Source organism: Cyprinus carpio, chromosome B4 (genome assembly GCF_018340385.1).
Source record: "Cyprinus carpio isolate SPL01 chromosome B4, ASM1834038v1, whole genome shotgun sequence".
NCBI lineage: Eukaryota > Metazoa > Chordata > Actinopteri > Cypriniformes > Cyprinidae > Cyprinus > Cyprinus carpio.
The window spans coordinates 12,211,380-12,232,393 of record NC_056600.1 but is presented as its reverse complement, the minus strand read 5'-3'; the positions used below and the strand labels follow the sequence as shown (position 1 = coordinate 12,232,393).

The window sequence follows — 21,014 nt, the reverse complement described above, 5'->3', positions numbered from 1 at the left end:
GACCTGGCTGTTCATGCTGAAAAAACATTATTGAAAAAAACACATGCAAACATATTTATTATAAAATGTAGTTCTATGTATGAAAATGGGCCTGGATGTGTGTTTTGCTGGAAGGGAGAACAATAATATTTCAGATATGGGCCTTTTTATTTTATTTTATTAATTTTAACCACTCAAAGTGGCCGTATTTGATTATATTTGGTGATCTTATGACCTTAGGAAAGGTACTTGCATTAAACAAGTAACAGATATAAATGGGCAATATTTCAGATTAGAATACACAATATTTAAATGACAATATTCCCAGACCAGACACTAATTTTGATATATCTGTCTATGAGCATATGGGATGACTTTGTCAATTCATACTTCTTGACAGGTGGACAGAGAAGCGTGTACATGCTGTGTGTTTTAGGTCACTGGATCGATCGTGGTGTCAGAGTACCAAGATATTCGTAGAGTGGAGTCTTGGATATAGGGCACCAAGTCATATTGGGAGATCTTTGTATCTGGTCCGTTTAATAGTAAGGACAGGCCTTCTGGTTGACCGCTAATTTGATCTTTGCTCACAGAAAATGAGGCCCAGACTCTGCCAGGACCGTTCATTTTTTTTTTCCCATTGTGTCTCAGTGGAGGACATGTCCAGACCTACACAGGGGGCCGTCAACCCCTTCTGCCTACGCAAGAATAACCTCTGACCTCTGTTCAGCATCCCTCTCAATTATCCACTGACCCTTCCTGTCATAGCAGCACAGACTGCTGGGTAATGCACCAGCTTCCCAGACACCTTTTAGCAGGATGTGATCTCAAGGGGGCGAAGGATCGACCCGTAGAGAAAAATGGTTTGCTTGAAACTGTGTGAAATCTTGAAGGACTACCTTATTTGCCATGCATAAATCGACCTTGTTAAAGGTATGTTGACGTTTTATCTGCACTGAGCTTCCCGAAACAGTTTTGCTATGATATTAATCATCATATTTTTGGAAGCTTCCAAAATCAAACTCTCGGTTTCTAACCTGCACCTTTTTCTTCCAACTTACACTTTTACGCTCTCTCATTATCACTTTTATTCCCGTTCTTCTCAGTGCCAATTAGATCTGAACAGGCTGGCTGTGACCCGACATTTGACCTTCGACCTGTGCCTGCTGGACGGGTGAACTCCCGAGTTTGTTCTGGCAACTGAGTTCTTTGTGATGGATGCCGGGGCCTGAGTAACTCTGACCTTGTTCGGTTCGGCCGTCGAAGGTTATGATGAAAGAGATGCCGTTTTTAACAAAGAGCTTTGATTTGTTGTCTCATGTGTGGGTCTCTGCTTGCGAGCATTTTTTCCGCTTCATTAAGACCGTGTTCACCTCAGGTCGAGATAAAGGAAGGCACGAACCTTCCAGACCCAAGTTGAGCTGCCGAAACGTCACTGTACTTTGCGTAGGAGAGCAGATGACAGATCAGTGAGGAGAATGGAGGTACTGTAGAAGGATGGAAATAGGAAGAACGAAGCATTTTTAAAATATCTCCCTGACGCAGCACATGCTTTTACCTGTTATGTCGGTACATTCTGTGCTAGTTCAATCTCTGCAGCACTTGGCTAATTAAAAACATTGCTCTTCTTAATTATTCAGCTGCAGCTAATTGATATTCAGCAAGACACTCTTCTAAACGACCCGTTTAATTTGACCATGGGGTCTGCTGCGGTGATGCTGAAGTCATCCTGTTATGTGAGAGTGGAGATTGTGTGGGAAGAGGCGAGCTTGCAATTAAAACAAAGTTTTTTGACGTATTATATCTGTCTAAGTTTTTTTTTTTCTATGAGCTAGAGGAAATGCAGCCCATCTGTTGCTTTGGGCCGTGCTGAATTCTCACTTACGAGATACAGAATGATAAATGTCACTGGGCATCTGTTTTTATTGCTCATTTTACAGAAGATTCCTTTGTCGATATCTCTGGTTGTGTCTTTAAAAGAATGGCTTAGATTATAGTCAACTTAATGTCTGTCTGTGGCACACTGGGTGTCTGACTCATCCATCTATGTGGATAAACGAATGGGAAAATTAATTTACAGTTATTGTATTTTTTTTGTTGACGCACTTATAGCATTGTGTGTAAACTTTAGATTGAAAATAACCCAAATATTCCATTGAGTCACACAGTGAAAGCTTTTGTTATAATGGGTGTGAGTGGGCGACAACAGCACAAATATTGTCTCAGGGATAGCAGTGTTTTTAATGGGTCATATAATGAGAAATCAACTTTTCATTGACCTTTCGAAACAACAGTTCATTGTATTCTGAAAGCATGTACTTTTTTAGAACTCAAAACTTTCTTCACTGTGTAAAAAATAGATAAATAAACAAAACAATTTATCAAAACTAAGCTGCAAAAACAACTCGTTCTGAACTACTGACAGGAGTCAGATGAGCAAATAGAGCACAACTTCCCACATTCACACATCAACAATATCTATTTTGGTATTCAAAACTTGGCACTCACAGTCACAGTGAAATAATAAGTTTAATTTAGATTATTATTCAGATACTTTTATTTCCAGACACCAGAAAATCTTTAGAAATGATAGGAAATAATGCCAAACTTTTTGCTCTGTGTAGCACCTGCCACTCTGCATTTCTTTTCTGAAGAATCCTAATGTCGGAAACTTGGCCCAGAATAAACAGTCACCAAATGCCAAATGTGATTTCAAAAACTGGATGTGGCTCATAAGGCAAGTAACTTTTCAAAAATATATGTAATTGTGAAAGTAATAGATGTTTCAAATCAAATCACTTTAAAATCACAGACATAGGGACCTAATAAAGACGTCTTCTAATGACTAAAAATTGGGGATACCTAATCCTTTCCAGAATGCCATGTGCCAACAAATCTGAATGAAATTTCTCTGTTTATGTGCACATACACACACCTATACAATTAGCAGGTGTTGCAAAAAAATCTAATTGGACAAAATGGTCTGAATATTGATTATTTTTAGCTATCATTTCAGTTTGATCTAAACATTTAAGCGCAGATTGCTTTGAGAATTAGTTACTATTAGTCACAGACTGGTCTTCAAGGAGCTAAATATAGCACTACCCAGGGTACGATTTGCGGGGGAGGGAATTGGGGGGGGTATAAAACCATCCCGCAAACCCATTCCGATGTCCTAATCTAAATCAAATGATTTGCGATACATGCTTTGAAGTCCCAATCTAAATATAATTTGCGATACATGCTTTAAAGTCCCGATCTGAGTATGATTCACGATGCATGTTTTGAAGTCCCGATCTGAATCAAATGATTTGTGATATGCGATCCGATTGGAGTGCTTCGAAATCAAAACAGTGAATCATTTTGCGACGCACTGGTTTGACTGATTCAGAGTTTCATAAAGCTCAGTTGATACTGTGTTCCTTGCTTGCTTTCTCTGTATAATTTATTTGTTGTTTGAATAATCGTGGAAATGAAATCATTGCAATTAACTTAAAATGCGTAACTTACAATATTTTTATTAAATTATTATGATGTTAAATAGCCTACAGTTTTGGTCGTATTAAAATCATTTCATGTCACCTATTATCTGGTACTTTCCTTAAAAGGCGTGTAGTTGGGTCAACCTCCGCCTATAGAGTTTTATGCGCCTATAAAAAGTTTTCAAAAGCATCCCCCCCTCCAGTTTTTCTTTTTTCTTTTTTTTTTCACAAATAGCACCCTGGCACTACCTATATTTGGCCTGAAGGAGAAAAAAACAATGGTCGTTTCTCTTCAAGCCTACTTCTCTTCTGATGGGGAGTCACCAGTTTGTTTAAAAAAGAAAAACAATCTTTGTAGAACAGCGGGGTTGCAGTTTGCTGTGGGTCTCTCTCTGTCTCTCTCCATCCGGACACATGTCACGAGAGGTGTGACATCTTGTATGATAAATCACTCTCATTGTCCTCCCTCCCATCCTCCCCATCTCTTGTTCTCAGTGTTTGTAGTTTCACTTTCATTTCTCAGCCTCCCATCCCACTCCCTGTTCATCATTAGTGGGATAATAGCAAGCGATTGGTCATGTGACTCGGGGGCCTTTGTTAGCAGTGTAATGTGATTATATGACCTGCAGGAGACTGAATGAGTGTGATGTGACGGAAATAATCCTGACAGCCTGTGTGACTGAGCGACGGAGGGCTGCCATATGCCCTCTATGATGTGTTGAATGAGAGGGAAAATCCCTGTGCGCACATCGGTGGCAGCGCCTCCCTGTTCTTTAATTGCTCATTGGATACGCTTTCACTGTGTTTACCTACTGGTCTGTGAATGCAGCTGCTCCGTGTGTGTGCTGAAGGTCAATGGCAGTAACTGCATTTCTTTCCATAGAAAATTTGGAGCCATAATGTCTCCTTGACTGATTACCCACAATGCTTCTCGCCCACGCAAGGGCCTCGATTGGCTCGCTGACATGAATGTGTTTGTGTGTACGTGTGAGTGCTGGAGGGGAACAACACAGAGGTCAGATTTCTTCTGCCAGAGGGTTGGACTGCTTCTGTGGAGGGCTGTGGGTGTTTTTGGAGAGCAGTTCTGTCCGTCTTCACTGCTGCAGGTGTGGGACTCGGTTAACTTGCGGTTGTGTTGCTAGTAAACCGTGTTATACACACCCACACGCATGTCATGGGCCCCTTTAAACCTACCTGAAATGTAAAATCAAAACGACCCTGTTTATTTTCTTAACATGTCGTTTGTCTCATCGTGAACAATGTGAAATCAGATGTTATCACTTAGGCCTCATAAACTACATTGGCTAGTAGATAATGCTTACCAGTAGCCAGATATCTGTTTTGGATTTATTTTTGCAACACATTTGGGCTGCATGCTGTTATCTAATGGCCACAGTCCATTCAAATCTCAGTGGTTATTTTGGTGTGTGCGCGTGTAAGAGGCAGTGTGGTTTTAGTTTCATGGAGATAATATTACAGTTATTTCAGTCATTTTTTATTTTAAGTATTTTTCTTTTTCATTTTAATGTATTAAAACATTTTTTTAAATTAAATATCTCTGTGTTTTATGTTTTTGCATCTGTATTGTTTTAGAATTTTTATTTCAGTTTATATATTTTAGTACATCAACACACACACACACACACACACACACACACACACACACACACACACACACACCCACATATATATATATATATAATATCCCTTTACATATACAGTATATAAACACTGTAACCAACAGGGCACTCAGTAACAGAAAAACTTATCGTCCGAAGCTGATGCCGGCTTATTTATCGGCCTTGGCGATATATCGGTCAACCACTAATCAGAATACCTTAGCAATCACTTAAAAATGCTCTCACAAAGACCCGTAAGACCCAAGCAGATAGCAAACACCAGTCTTCTATAGAAAAGTATAAAATTATAATCAGCACATAAGTGGTATGCATGCGAAACCAAAATATAAAAATATGCAAAATGGTCGGACTGCTACTTTGCTTACCAACATTGTTGACAGCTGTTTATGCACAATCACCATTTCAGATCGACTAATTGTAATACTGTATAAGATTTCCATTCAAACTGAATGCATAAATCTAGGCTGTGTGCTGCCGGTATCAGATCAAAATGCAAATCTATGATATTTTATTCACTAACATCTTTCCCTCGGCAGCACTACAGTGCCTGCAACCCGCCAAAATAACAACTTGCTGATTTTAGGTTTGAAAATTTTGAATCCATTAAAAAAAGAAGAAGAAAAAGATCAATTTTAGCATTGAATTTAAGTGTACTATAAAATAATTATATTTTAGTTTAATACTTATTTTTTATTTTGAAGTATAATAGTGTTATCAAATTTTATTTATTTTTTAGTGTTTTATTTATAAAAAAAAAAAAAAACTAAATTAAGTGCAATAATACTATTATAACTATTATTAATTATTAGATTTTTTACAGATTTAAAAAAAAAAATCCCAATTTATGGGTCACACTATGTGCAGTGTGAGTACCAAACCAAATCCCCAGGTGCTCTCGAGAACTAGATCGAAAAAACTTATGTGCACCCCCGGTTATAATGACATCATGTGGTGATGTTACCTTTCCAATAACAAAATGAATGAGAATTTAGTGTACTTGTGTGAGAAGATGAAGAAGTTTAATTTTCTTTGGGATTATTAACTCCTCTAAGTGACCTAGAAATCGTGGCAGACTTACCTGCGGGTTTATATATATATATGAGTCAGAGAGAAGTTCATCAGCCGCACAGGCCTCCATGAGCGCTGGAGTTAAGCTCTGATGGAGATTGCTCTGCTCTGATTAGATTTGGATTAGATCAGATTTTTAGGGTTTAGATTTTAGATGAGATTTGTTGTGAAGAGCTCTTTCTCACCTTGCGACAGTGTTTGATAACACAGAGCAGATCGTACGGTCTCTGTGTCCCTGCACTTCAGTAAACACCCCACTGCTTCACACCACAGTGCGTGTGTGTGTGTGTGTGTATGTGTGTGAGCTTCAGCCTTTGAATACCGAATGTAATTATAGGAACTTCATCGTTAAATTGCTCTCTCTCTCTCTCTCTTTCTGTGTGTTTTTCTTTCTGCTCCCTCACTCCAGCAGATGGAGAGAAAGGTAAGGCATAAGAGGTTTGATTTATACATCCCATATCTGTCTCAACCTGCTTCCTGCTGCAGTATTGCATGCCTAAAAAGACTCTCTCTCTTTCACTCTTTCTTTCTCTCTCTTTTTCTGTAATTTACTGTTGAATTTTTTCAGCGTTTTTCTTTCATTTGAAGTCATTTTCTTGCCATTGTGTTTGTACACCAGCTAAGAAATTATTTTTCATTGTTGCTTCCGAAATAAATTAATCAAGGCTGAATGTGAATTGCTGTATCTATAACTTTTGCATAATGCTGCATCTACGCTGCTATATGTTGGCATAAGTTCAAGATGACCAGCACAACATTAAAAAAGAAATAAAAACCTACAGTTAAAAAATCACTCATTTTTTACTCACTTTTGTTTACTGGAAAACCCACCAGAATGTTAATAGTGATTTGATTAAGCATATTATTGAAATATTATTTATTATTTGGTTAATATTTAGTATGTGTTGAGTTAATAGCAGATTATATATATGCATACACACACACAAAAAAACTATGGCTGTTAATAAAATAGCATAATTGTGATTAATCTCATGATTTTTGACCATATTTCAAAGAACAGAATAATAATAGTAATGTAAAATTTTGTAAATGTATTTTAAAATGCTTGCAATGTATATTGTGTGTGTGTGTGTGTATATATATATATATATATATATATATATATATATATATATATATATATATATATATATATATATATATATATATATATATATATATATATATATATATATACACATATACATATATAGTAATTATATCACAAATGGTTCTAAGTCCTATACACTTTATTTTGTGGCACAAAAGGCCATAAATAAAAATATTAAAACCAGTAAACATGGTTGTCAGTATATCTCCTCTCCGAGTGTGTTATAAATTAGTGAGGGTCATTTCTAGTAGCTGAAGGTCAGGAGTGACGGAGGGGGAGAGGCATGTGCGATAGGACAGAGAATCATGGATAGGACCATAAAGATTCTCTATTCTTCCACTGCTGATCTTATCACTTTCTCTTACATCCACACACGCGCTAAGCCTCTAACACACAGAGATGTTTTAGTGAACATTCCCACATGAACCCTGTCATGAACTGATGCCCTTGGTATAATCAAAGGTCTGTGTCATCTTTCACAATACCAGCTACCTGAGGCCATAATGACTCTACTGCATCTGCTGTGCTGCTACTGAGAAAATCTATGGTGCTGCTATGTGTAAAGACTTAGATTAGTTATAATTGAGGCTGAAGAAATATACGCAAGTAATGTTATTAACTACCCCTAAAATTTTAATTCTGTCATCATTTATTCTGCCTTATGTTTTTACAAACCTGACTTTCTTTCTATCTTTCTTTTTTTCATGGAGCACAAAGGGAGAAATTTAACAGAATCTTTTCCATACAGTAAAAGTAAATGGTGACCAGGGGCTATCAAGCTAAAATGATTTAAATCACCATGCAAGTGCTCCAAATGTGCCATCCTCTGCAGTCTTGCAATTTTTTATTTTATTTTTTTTGTGAGGAAAAGGTATTTAAGTCATATTTAACTGCTAATCTCAAAATAAGTTTGCATATATTCAAATATGGTGTGTCCAGTTAAATTTTCCTATATTTTCTTGTTTTAAGAAACCCCTGAAAACTTTGAGTATAAGAAAGGTGCATTATAAATAACATTTATCTATTAAATTTCTACATTTAATAGCATTATGTGGTGGAAATGTTTTAATTTTTTGGAATGAAATGGCAGACTCTTTTGTCTTGCTAAGGCTAATTTGATAGCTAGATCTTTGTTTCATAAATACACCCAATTTATTCATATTTTTACACTTTTAAACAGATTTGTCCACTTGGAAATGACATATTATGATTTCCAATATTCAAACAAATACACTAACTTTTCGAAGGAAAAAAAAACTTATTAGTGATGATGGAAATTACACCAATATTTTTATGATGGATTTTTATATTTTATAATTAAAGGTCTGGAACAAGGATAAAACAAGAAAATATTATAAATACTTTTAGTATAAGAAAGGTGCATTATAATTAACATTTATTTACAATCATTCTGTCTGTTCTTCATATAAAGCTATCAAATGACTTCAGAAGCTTCAAATATAGTAAACAAGCCATATTGTCAACTTTTAAATAATTTTTAAGGTGCTTTTTGTGATTTTCAGTGCTTTGGACCATTTACTGTCATTGTATGGAAAAGAACAGCGTGAACGCCATACTAAATATCTATTTTTCTGGTGTACGGATGCTAGAAACTGTGTTTTATTCTTTTCACTATAGTGTACTGAATTTGTACTGAATCCAATTGTGTGTTTTTGTGTGTTTTCCACAGGCTAGACAGTTAGAGGAGAGAGACAAAGAGCTCCGGAAGCAGGACGCCTTCTACAGAGAACAAGTGGCCAAGCTAAAGGAAAGGGTATGACCTATACATTTGCAGTTACATTATCCACAATTCCTGAATATATAGCGATGAACACTAAAGCGCTACATTATCACTAACATGATATGATAACCGTAATGCTTGACAGTTAATCACTAATGCCCGGTGCAGAATGCGAGATGAGCTGTCTTGAGCTATAGAGGCAGAATGTGAGTCAGCCTGTCCTGTGTTATATAGAGGCAGAGGTGAGACAGGCTGTCTTGCTCTACAGTACCATGGCGAGGCAGGCTGTCTTGATCTGTAATGTGCGACTGAGGCCCCTCGGCAACCTTGCTCGCTCATTTGTTGTGTCCTCAAACTGACACCCTCCTGCAGCTCATGGTCAGATCCTCCTGTGAGCCTCAGGGATGGGAGGCGTCCACCTCTCCTCACCTCAGACTCTTCGTCCTCAAACGGGCATGCACATACTAAGCTCCCAGAAGTGGGTGTGAAAGTGTGCAAAAATGGACGATCTCTGGTGATGACCTATTTAAAAGTGTAGGTTGTGTCCATAGGTGTTTCAATAGTTTAGCCCTTTGCTACTATTTCTTTTGGCGCTCATTTAACTCATTTAATCTGCAATTTACCTACCTTAATGTTAGCAAAGCACTAATGTATAAATGGGGTTTTCTGCAACTATGGGCCTTTTAGGCCTTGTGTATTTAAATTTTAAGAGCATTTTAAAATGCTTGTAAGAAAATAAACGTAAATTCTTAAAACACTCTTTTTAGTTTTTGTTTTAACAATAAATTATGACATTTACAAATTAATTTAGTAATAAAATTAAACTTTGGGCATATATACGCAACAGGAGATGTCTGTCTTTTTGGTGTTTTTTTTATTTTTTTATTTATCTATTCCCTAAAATGTCATAAACACTCATAAATCTGAAATTATGTACTATGATTAATAGCTTTCTGTGGTGGAAATGTTTATTTGATTTTCTTCTGGACAATTAGGGGGCAGCCCTAATTTTGTTGTTAAAGAAACAACCAAAAATATGATTGCATCAAACTAGCAGAGCACCTGCCTTTTACATTACAGTACATGTTGTTGTCTAAATGCACAGTGTAATCAATGCTGATCTGGACCAGTCAAGTCCAAAAAAGCTGCTCAAAAGCTTCCATTGTGATTGATTTACTGTAACTGTGTTTGTTTGTTTGCGGGCAATAAAAGGATGAGTCTGTGGTTATCGACAGCATTCCACAAATGCAGTCCATAGACATTAGGCTAGAAAATATCCCAGAATATACTTTTAAAGCTCCATTTATATCAGTCATTAGACTTCTCCTGTGTCCATGAAACTAGCTGAACTTGCACACAGCAGCTAGCTTTAGTTCAGTCTCTCTGTCTCTTTACAAGGACAGCTCTCAGACCATTTCAACTCTGCATGCGGAGGTGTTATTGATCGCTCGCAGCTTCATCAATCACTTAACGATCTCTGTTCAATAACCCCGGCACTGTGTCAACATATACACAAACACACACACAGTCCTCAACCCTTCTGAGAGAGACACACTCTCAGCTGGACTCTAGGGTGTCTGAGCCCAGTGGATTGGTGAATCAGGATTTGTTGGTTAGACATCATAAATAATAAATGCTCTGGGTTTTACACAAGGCGATGGCTTAGAAAAGAGTAAGGACCATATGCAGTATACAGTCCTATTCTATATGCAAGAACCATCATGTGCCAATGAGTTAAAGTATGTGTTAATAATAATAATAATAGAAAATTTAAATTAAATTGATATACTTATTATGTAATTTAATAATAATAATTGTTTTCAATAATGAAAATAAAATAATTAGAATAAATAATAAAAGAGATGTAATTGTATTATTCACTGAAAATGTTGACTTGCTGCCTTTTTTAATTTATAAAAATAATTGTTAAACATTTATTTATTTATTTATTTAAATGAATTTAAATAATAATAATAATAATAATAATAATAATTAAAGTAAGTAGCCAAAATAGTTTTTATTATTTGCAAATGTTGACTTGTGGCCGAGTTGTCTTTTGTGTTGTTGTTGTTTTTTTTAAATTCAATGTCTGATTCGTGACCGACCGAGTTTTGTGAAAGATTAATTGATTCATTTTTTACAAAAAATAAATTACAAAAGCATGCCAAGGAGAGGTACGACAGATATCAAGATATTCAGCAAATAATTACTTACATTTACATCTTTTTCTCATACAAACAGCTTCAGATGATTTATAGTACAGGGCTCCAAACAAAAAAATCGAGTAAGGAGCCATTGGCTCCTATAAGAAAAAAAACTTAGGAGCCAAATAATTTTTTTTTAGGTGCCACAGAAAACTTTGTTTTATTTATTTTACGATTATTATTATTTATTTATTTACATTTCAACATTTCAATCATACTGTCATGTGTTTTTGTCTCATCTTTTCTTGACTTTATCAGCATTTTTAATCCATCTTGTAGATGAGCTGGGAACTAAGGTTCACTTAAAGTGGGAACTAAATGTCTTTTCCAGCTTGAAATCTACAGTCACAAAGAATTGTTCATTACACAGAGTCTGTACCAGTATCATGGAGCATAAGTATCACTTGGCCACTGAGTGTAGCTTGGGCTCCACACACATGAGACATTTCAGTAAGTTGTACTGTAGGCTCTCTTATAAAATAGCCTACCTTTTGATGTTAATTCATGTTCATTATGTACTATATTAGTAAAGAGAAAGAATAAATGGGTTCACTTGCCCTTGAACTGAGGCGCTAAAGCGACCGCGCCTGCCCCATTAAGGAGCGCCAAAACTGCATTGTTTGAATTTCGTTATGAATTCGGAATAATTTTAAAGCTGGTACTTTTTATTAAAAAGTTACAAAGCTCAGAGTTTTTTGCGATTACTGGACGGCAGTTGCACTTCAAAAAATGAAGTTCACGCATTAACACAGATCTTGTTTAGAAGAAGCCATATTAGTAATTATTATAAACGAGAATTGTTAACGATATTGCCAATATTCACACAGCTGACAGCTTTACCTGTTCTAGTTTGTTCAAGTTGTGCACGAAAACAGACGCTGTATTTTCTGCACTTTCCCTTCTTACGTCTCCGTCATTTCTCTCTCGCTGCACAGCGGAGCTGCGTTTATCAGACTGTGTGCGTCAGCACTGATGTGCGGCAGAGATGAAACTCTCTTTTTCCACTAAAACTTTGATGCGCATCGTCTCAGTTTAATACGTGAACATAACAAAAGATTAGGAAAAAAGGCATTACATTCAAATTTTTAAGTTATAACATGTAAATATACCCAGATAGCGATAACACTCGGGCTGATTCTGGCTGAAATGCGTCTCTGTCAGTTCAGTCTCGGGATCGGTGAGAAGATAATGGGCCAGAGCCGCCCCGACTCTACAAAACACTTCTGGCTGAAAGACGGCTTTTTCCCCATGGGCCGATCTCGGCTGAAAGCTGTTGTACACGCGGCAGGTCCACACTCGGTGTAGTTGTGTGTATTAACCTTCGGCCCGAGTTCGTTTGATCACAGACGGGGCGCCTGAGAAAACTTTTTTAGCGGTTAAATCCTGAGGAGCTTTCGGCGGGTAGTCGCCAGTGGCGACCTCAGCAAAAACATCAGTCGCAAATTAATATTTATGGTCGCAAATGCGACTGTTTTAGTCGCAGTTTGGAGCCCTGTATAGTATAGCGTGATATAGTCATATGGAACAATTTTACAATACTTTATTGTGCTTTGTTCTTTTTGTGGCCATTCGTTGCAGTTGCATGGAAAAGAGCAACTAGTATATTCTTCAAAATCTTTCATATAACAAAAATGGAGAGAAAGAATGTGACTAAAAATGTTGTTTGTAGCAACTTAGCAAATCATTTAGGGAAGCAATGGATTGATTTTGAATATAACACAATATGGTGTTTTGTTTTTACTGTTTCCTCTTGGTCTTTCTTCTCTACCACAGTTTTTCCTAGTCTTTGGACTGTAACAGTACCAGTAGCGATAAGGAAAAAGAGAGCGAATGAGAGAGAGAGAACAGAATAAAACGCTGATATATATTACATGTCTCTTTCAATTCAGTTTGCTCGTTTATCAGTGGCTTGTGTCTGACAGCCCATCACAGCTCTGAGACGCCGGCTGCCACCTCCAGCCTACTTATTGGTGCGGCCACTCAAATTGCCTTTGAAACAATATCTATATATGTACTGTACATATATATTAGCCACAGATTTTCACTCAATACTCTCTGTAAAACAATCTCATATTTCAACTGAGCACTCTGCTTTTTTTCAGTAGTTCTTTTCGGGGTGTTTTTCTCCGCAATTGAATTATTAGTAGTTTGGTGTCTTTCTCATAATGCTCCATGATCACAGTGGAGGGCTGAAGTCTGAGGTGTTGAAAAAAGCTGCTGATACAGTGTTTTTAGCCTGATCGATGGCATTTAAATGACCTCAAGGGCACTTGACTGCAGTGACTTTGGCTGTATGTTTGCCTGTTCAGAATTAGAAGGGTTTTTTTTCTTCTTCTTTTTTTTCTTTAACAACTTCTTCCTTTTTCCATTGTTATGGTCTAGCTTTATAATGTGTAAGAAAATAATAATAACCTTGATCGCGTACCAAGCCAGCCAGAGTCAGTGATAAAATTCCCATAGTGCAATTCACCTGCAACTCGGTGTTCTTTTATTTGGCAACAAAAGTTGTGAGTCTATTCTGTAATATTGGAATATTTGTTAAATTCAATTAAAGTACCATTTATTAAAAAAAAAAAAAAAAAAAAACAATGTGGGAATGTTTTCCTAATCTGGGTTTGAAGTGTATAATTTATGGGGATTAAAAAATAATAATTGAATGATCCGTTTTCCCCCCATCTGCCAAAAAACAGGATTATTTTATTTTATTTTTAAATTATTAATTAATTATTTAAATAATTATTTTTATTTCTTTATTTTTAATACTTAATTTATTTTATTTTATTTTTTACTTTTTTTTTCAGTTCTCAATCCCATTACATTTTTATTTTTAATTCTTAATTTATTTTTTACTTGTCTTTTTTTTCAGTTCTCAATCCCATTACATTTTTATTTTTAATTCTTAATTTATTTTATTTTTTACTTTACTTTCTTTTCAGTTCTCAATCCCATTACATTTTGAAGAGCACAGCTGGACCCGTATGTCCTGAAATTCTTGCTGGTCAACCTATTCTTATGTCAAAGTACATTGAATCCATAATAAAAATGTATTTTTTTTTTATCACATGATGTAGCATAACTTTAGTTTACAACTTACTCTTCATTCAAAGCTTTGATTCAGACTCTCAGAGGCTGTTACCTAGCAACACTATATGATGTGGACGTAGTAACCCGTAGTGAGGCTAGACATGGATTTGAATGTAAATCGCTCGTCTCTGCATGCAATGCTCTGTCTTTCTGTTTCCAGTTCCTACTGACAGCATTGTTAAGTGAAGAGTGCGTGTTGTTTTATTTGAGATCAGTGTGTGGTCATTATCTCTTCCTCACTGTAGACGAGACACTGGAAAGGGACAGAGTCTGTCTCTGCACGAGGCCTCGTTAATTTAATTAGCCGAGTTTTATCTACTCAAGAGACACAGCTTGAGCTTTGCGTTCACACTTATGTCCCATTGTTTTTACTTCCAGACAGCCACAAGCAAAGTAAAAATTTGAATACTTAAAAATGTATTATCATTTGTTCACCATTATGTCGTTCCAAACCCATATGAGTTGAAATGTCACCAATATGTCACTCTAAAAAATGTTTTCCATGCTTGGACTGCATGTTTATTGCAGTGCCATTGAATTACAGCATTTGTGCTTGTTTGCGACGTTTCCACTCGTTTGTTTTGTTTCAAAGTCTCTCGCAGTACGAGGCAGTGATTGAAGGATTGACTCGACAGGCCTCTGTTCTGCTTTCCTTCCCTGTTTGCAGTCGCCAGCTTTGATTTGTTAAAACTCGGTCTCGCACCTCCACTGGTGCACTGCAGAGCCAATATGGCCGCCGTGCTGTTGAGCCATAATGGCTGTCTCAGTGGGGGTTTCCCTCCACATCCTCTCTGGTCTGTGAGAGATAACACAGCCTGCTGATTACTGCACCACTGCTCAGATCTCTCATTATAAAGCCTGCGAGATTTAATTTGAACATGGGGTTGCTTCTCAAAACACCACCTATATGCACCGCCAGTGGCAGGAGTAGCTTTTAGGAGGTTCTTTCATTAGTCCATAATACCCCTGTGTGCACCAGATTAAATAAAGTTTTATTTTTAGATGCCTGTAAACAGAACGTGAGAAAGGAGTCTGACAGCTGCTTTGTGGAACAGGTAAAGGACTGGATTATTTAGTAGTGCTTGCTAAGGCTATGAATGATACAGTACCTCAAATCATGAGGCTATTTTGACTTAAAAAATGTCAGGGTAGTACAACTGCAACATTATAACATCATATATCATAGTTGGACCACATGACTTTGTTAGTTGCACCACATTATCTTAGTTGGACCACATGACTTTGTTAGTTGTGCTGCATATGTTTGTTTCTTTAAATTAATTTGAGTTTAAATTAATTTGCGATATCATGTCTTTGCAAAATCATATTTGTTGACTTTGTTAGTTGGACCACATAAGTTTGATTTCATTTTAATTATATCATAATATATTTGTTGTGTAATAATCAGACAAGGTTTTTTGATTATCATTTTCATGTGATCCAACAGACACAGCTGTTTAAATAATAAAAGCAAAAAATAAGATATTGTGTTTTAATAATAAAAGAAAAATAATTTGCAAAAGTCATGTGGTATAACTAACTAACTCATCATAGAGACAACTCCTGCAAACCTTTACTGCTGTGTTAAGCCTTTTAAAATTCTAGATTATTTGCTCTTTTTGTGACGAGGCTAAGTTAGTTCAGGTTGTGAAATATCATTGTACAAACTAAAACTTTTTTGAAAATTATTGTTTAAATGTAAGATTTATAAGATCAGGTTTTGTAATCATAATCTGATTACAGTCTACTCTGGCTATGGCGGATCAAGATGAGGGTTTAGGGTTTGGCGCGAGAGCATGTGGGTGGTAAACGTTTGCTCTCAGATTGATGGAGGGGCCTCTAAATCAGTGTGGCCCAACTCTGAAATCAAAATCAGCACCTATCCCACTCTGTCATTAATCAAGGGAAATGGCAGACCTTCCAAATTACACCGTCGCTCAGGTCATGGGGTTTTAGAGCATGTGTTTGGAGGTCCAACTCACTTTCCACGTAATCAATTTCTGCTGCAGGCAGGCGTCTTTTTAGTGTGTAGCCCTGATTACTACTGACTCCTCCCATCAGATCTGCATCATCACAACATGCTCTTAAAATCACTGCTGTTGTTCCCTTATATCAAGCCCCTCTGAGTCAAGCTTGTACCTGATATCGTCTTTAACTCTCAGAGCTGTTGTTTCAGGAATAGGCTTGATGGCAGACTTACCAATATCCACTCAGGGGGAAATAAAACATTATTTTGGAACTTTGCTACTGTGCAAGATGGCTGTTCAACTTCCTACATCCCATAGTGTAATACTGTAGTTCCAAAAAGGGTCCAAAACCACACTTTCAAGCAAGGAACAAATGTTTTGCCTTGGCAAGAAAATAAAACCATCATTAACAGGTAACTATTAGCTGCTTAAAAATTATTATTTTTTTAATTTAAATATAATTTTTAAATTTTAATTCAATTTTTTTTTTTTATTTAAATTTTTTTTTTATTTTTTTTTTTGTTAATTTTATTTTTTTTTTTTTTAATTATATTTATTTAAATATATTTTATTAATAAAGTAAATAAATGTTAAATAAAAAAATCTAATCCTTTTTTTCTGACCGGTAAATATTGTTAATGGTCTTTTATGGTAAATTCTCTCTCTACCAACCATTGGTATGTTTGACAGGAAGCTGATTTTGGGCTCGTCCCATATCTCTGATAGCCACTAGACAAATGATTTCTACTTGACGCGCAGTCCATCAGAAGCTATACAGTAGCTTCACTAAAAGCCTAAGATATAATTATTGATCCTCATGGTTGTAGCCTTTCATTTGTATTGATTGTGTGTGTGAGACAGTGAATGTGAGAGGAACCTGTCTGGCTGTGATTGAGAGCTCTCTTTATGGTTGTAGCTTGAGCAAGTTTTTGTTGTCACATCTTCAAATTCAGTCATACATCTGACATTCTGCCCATTTTCTTTGAAATGTCAGTTATCTTTTCAAATCGCTGACCCGAAAGCTTTATCAAGATCTATTCCAGGTTGCAAGGATATTTTTTTTTGCCCACCTACTCTTGACACACTTCACTAAGAACCTTATAAGGTTTTAGATTGCCATCATCTGTTAGTGTGATGACCTTTTCATCTTTGTTGACACTTTTTCTTTGATTTCCTCCCATCTTTGAAACCTGAAAGCGAGCAAAACTCTCTTAATTTAGGTTTTAACTAAGGGTTTTTTTCTCTTGTACTGGTAACAGAGAAAGGTGAGACTCAGCAGGATTGAACCTGCTGCTGTTTTGAATTTTTGTGTGAGCTTTTCATGTCTATAAATGTTCTCTTATCTTTGTTCATACTGAAGGAGACAACAGAGGCAATAACGATGTACATACAATAAAAGCTTTTATTTTTTTTGACACACATCTTCTCTATCTTTCTCTTCCTCAGAGTGCCCAGTTCTACAAGGTTACAAATGAAAACTATCACAAGGCAGCAGACGAGGTCAACGCCAAGTTTAAGTGAGTTCAGAATAACACACTCAAAGTCCAAATACAGATATTCCACATGCTGTCATTCATTATTTTGTAAGCTTGATCTATGTGCTTTTATATGATTATTGTGCAACAGGTATCTTTTATTATTTTGTTATTTTATTTTACAGTATTTTATGCTATTTTATTTATTTGAACATAAATAATTTGTTGTTTTTCCTCTATCTTTAGTATTATTATACATACACAATAATACAGCTTACACACACAGCTATAATGCATATACCATAATTTCTTTTTTTTAAAAGACAAAAATGAACATTTTCATTATTTACTTACCCTTATATCATTTTTTAAGCTGTATGACTGACTGACTTCTGTGGAATACAAAATAAGACATTTAGACAAATGTCCAAGCTGCTCACCTCCATACAGTTAAAGTGAATGGAGACCAGGGGCACCATTATAAATCATGCACTATATTCTTCTGAAGCCATACAGTAGCATTGTGTGAGGAACAAAGCACAAATTAAGTTGTTATTCACTGAAATCTGTTTGACTTAAAATCTTCTTTCTGTCAAGAACTCAAATACTAATTTGGCATTTTTAGGGTGAATAAATAATGACCAGAATTTCATATCCCTTTGAATCTACAAACACACATGCAATCATGGATTACCTGATCCGGAAACACACTAAAGATGTTTCTCTCATATATTGTGACAAACTTCCAGTCTTGTCGTGAATGTGAAGTCTTGGCCATTAGGCTACTGTAGCTGGAAACATGTAACTGAAGAGCTCTACAATTATAGGACATTTTGGCTCCATATGTCTTAATGTGGCCTATTAGCCCCAATAGTAATGCATGTTGGTTAAGGAGAAGTGAAGGGAGGCCAGCCTGTTTCAGGAGTAGCCTGCGCTCACAAATCGCATTAGGCTGTCATTATACCTCTTCCTCAGTGCCAACACAGGGATCATCGTCTCTTTAGAAATGTCAAAAATTGATTTGTGGTGTCCAGTGGGGCAGAATCAGAGTCTGGAGGGGGGAGGTTGTGCAGCTAATGCTAAATTGCATTAAGAAATGCATTAAAATAGCATTAGCCTGACATGGTTCTTCGCACAGGCCTGGGCCGGGGTGTCATGTGACCAGCGAGGCCACAGTGGATGCTCTGATTGGCTGATTGCATTAGAGAGGTGCATTAGCAGCGCTGTGATTGGATTACGGGATGGTGGGAGGAGAGCGTGTGAGAGGGTTTTTGTATGTAATGAAATGTCTTCAGGGTCTGATGTTACACGAGGAAAGATGCAAGCTTTACTGACTGCGAGAATAATGAGGTTTAACTGCATGTGCGTGAGAAAGACAAAAAGAAACTGCAAAGTCTCTGTAAGCTATGAATGATGGGCCACAGGTGTGTGTGTGTGTTTAGGTTGTACATTAGAAACACATCTATCTGTATTGCTTTTCCCAAATGGATATTCCATCATTATTCGCCCTCTAAAGGGAAAACAGGTGATAAGATACTATCAGAATTGGGTTGGGTAATAAGAATGAAGTATGTTTTGTCTGAGCCTTTTGATTTCCTGAAAGTTGAAACTGCCCTAGAGATGGAAGTCCAAATCTGCATAAACGATGGAATTAACATGAGTTTGATATGATAATCTTTTGCTTGAAGTTGTAAATGGTTGTCTCTTCAACGTCTTCATTCTTTTAGTAGCTGAAAGCTTTTTGATGTGGATGCGGGTTTGGCTTCTGGAAAATCTGTCTGGTATAATAGCTTTCGTAAGCATGTTTAGGCCTGTTTGATTAATAATACACCAATTTAATTTATTTTTATTTTATTTTATTTTGTCATATTGAATTTCACCCTTTTAATCAGTTTTTTTCCTTATGTTGTAAATTATAAGAGGGCAATGCCATGAACTTTTGACATGATTTTATTTTAAGCATTGAGCATTGGTGAAATTTATATATATACATTTATGTACAAAATGTGACGTCAACATGGAATGGCATGGATTAGTAGGCCAAACAGAACTTGGAGCACCTAGAAACAAAGCAATATGGTGACAAAGTGGTAGGTTAGGGTTGGAATGACATTTATCAACCAGTGGGCTGAAGATAAGGTTTAAGGTTGAGAATTTGAACCAATAAGATGGGTAAAAGTAGAGTTTAGGATTTAGGGTTGAGGGATGGGGTTTGAGGTCAAGGTTAAGTGAGGATTAAGATGTTTAGAGGTTAGGTGTTGAAAAATAGAGGTTAGGATTTAGGGTAAACATTTAAGAGGGGGTTGAACTGGATTGGGAATGGTTGATAGAGGTTTTAGGGTTGAAAATTGGGGGTCAGGGTTAGGAGGTTGGATTTAGAGACAATTGATACGGTTAGGGCTATGATTGGTTAATAGGAATGTTGTTCTTGGAACAGCAAAGGTTTTCGATCAGAGGATGTTAAAAGTATGGCATACACTGCAGCTAAATTCAGATATCAGTATACCTTTTAGTCCTGTTCTGTTCACAGACAGTTCAGTAATTTACAGGAGTGACAACCGCAATTTACAACCAAATAAGCTCTCAAAACATTCAGGTAGTGACATTTACCGTACAGGAATTCTGTTAATGACGCATTTAAATATGTATAAGAGTTTTGATGCAAGAAATCACAGGGAACAGCTCATTAATGTTGCCAGATCTTACTATAAAAGAATGGCAAATAAGTACAAGCCTATAATAAACTTAGTTCACTCTTAAATGAAAATTTGATGTTTATCTGCTTGTCCCCAGGCATCCAAGATGTAAGTGACATTGTTTCTTCAGTAGAACACAAAGATTTTTAGCTCAAACTGTTGCAGTCTATCAGTCTTACAATGTAAGTGGTTGGGAATCACAGCTAAAACATACAATAAAACTAAAAAAACATACACAAACAAAACCAAATTAAATCTTGCAGCTCATGATGATATATTGATGTGTAAAGACTCAAAACAATCGGTCTGTGCAAGAATCTAATCAGTATTTATATTGTTTTTTACCTATCTCTCAAGTGGACCATTGACACTCCTAATTGAGATTGTAGATAGCGTGTCAATGGTCCATTTGAGAGATAGGTGGCGGTAATGCACTTATAAGTCTGCGATCCACCATAAAGCAAGAAGAAGGAGATGCCTCAGGCACCTGCTGCTGAGAACGCGCTCAGAAGAGTTCTAACAGTTCGGACATTGCATGAATCAAAGGTTAAAAAAACGATATAAATA

The 21,014-nt window shown here is 36.4% G+C and overlaps 1 protein-coding gene across 6 annotated transcripts in view; it reads left to right on the top strand.

The window, feature by feature from the left end:
* The window catches only part of chchd3a (coiled-coil-helix-coiled-coil-helix domain containing 3a), a 63,126-nt gene that overhangs the window by 28,834 nt on the left and 13,278 nt on the right, over window positions 1-21,014 (top strand). For 3 of the 6 annotated variants that reach the window (XM_042722806.1, XM_042722802.1, XM_042722807.1), the window contains 3 exons: window positions 6,579-6,593; window positions 8,971-9,054; window positions 17,723-17,793. In XM_042722806.1, the coding sequence (XP_042578740.1) occupies window positions 6,579-6,593; window positions 8,971-9,054; window positions 17,723-17,793 (170 nt within the window). The remainder of the gene's footprint in view (window positions 1-6,578; window positions 6,594-8,970; window positions 9,055-17,722; window positions 17,794-21,014) is intronic. The other 3 variants (XM_042722805.1, XM_042722808.1, XM_042722804.1) reach the window with 2 other exon arrangements.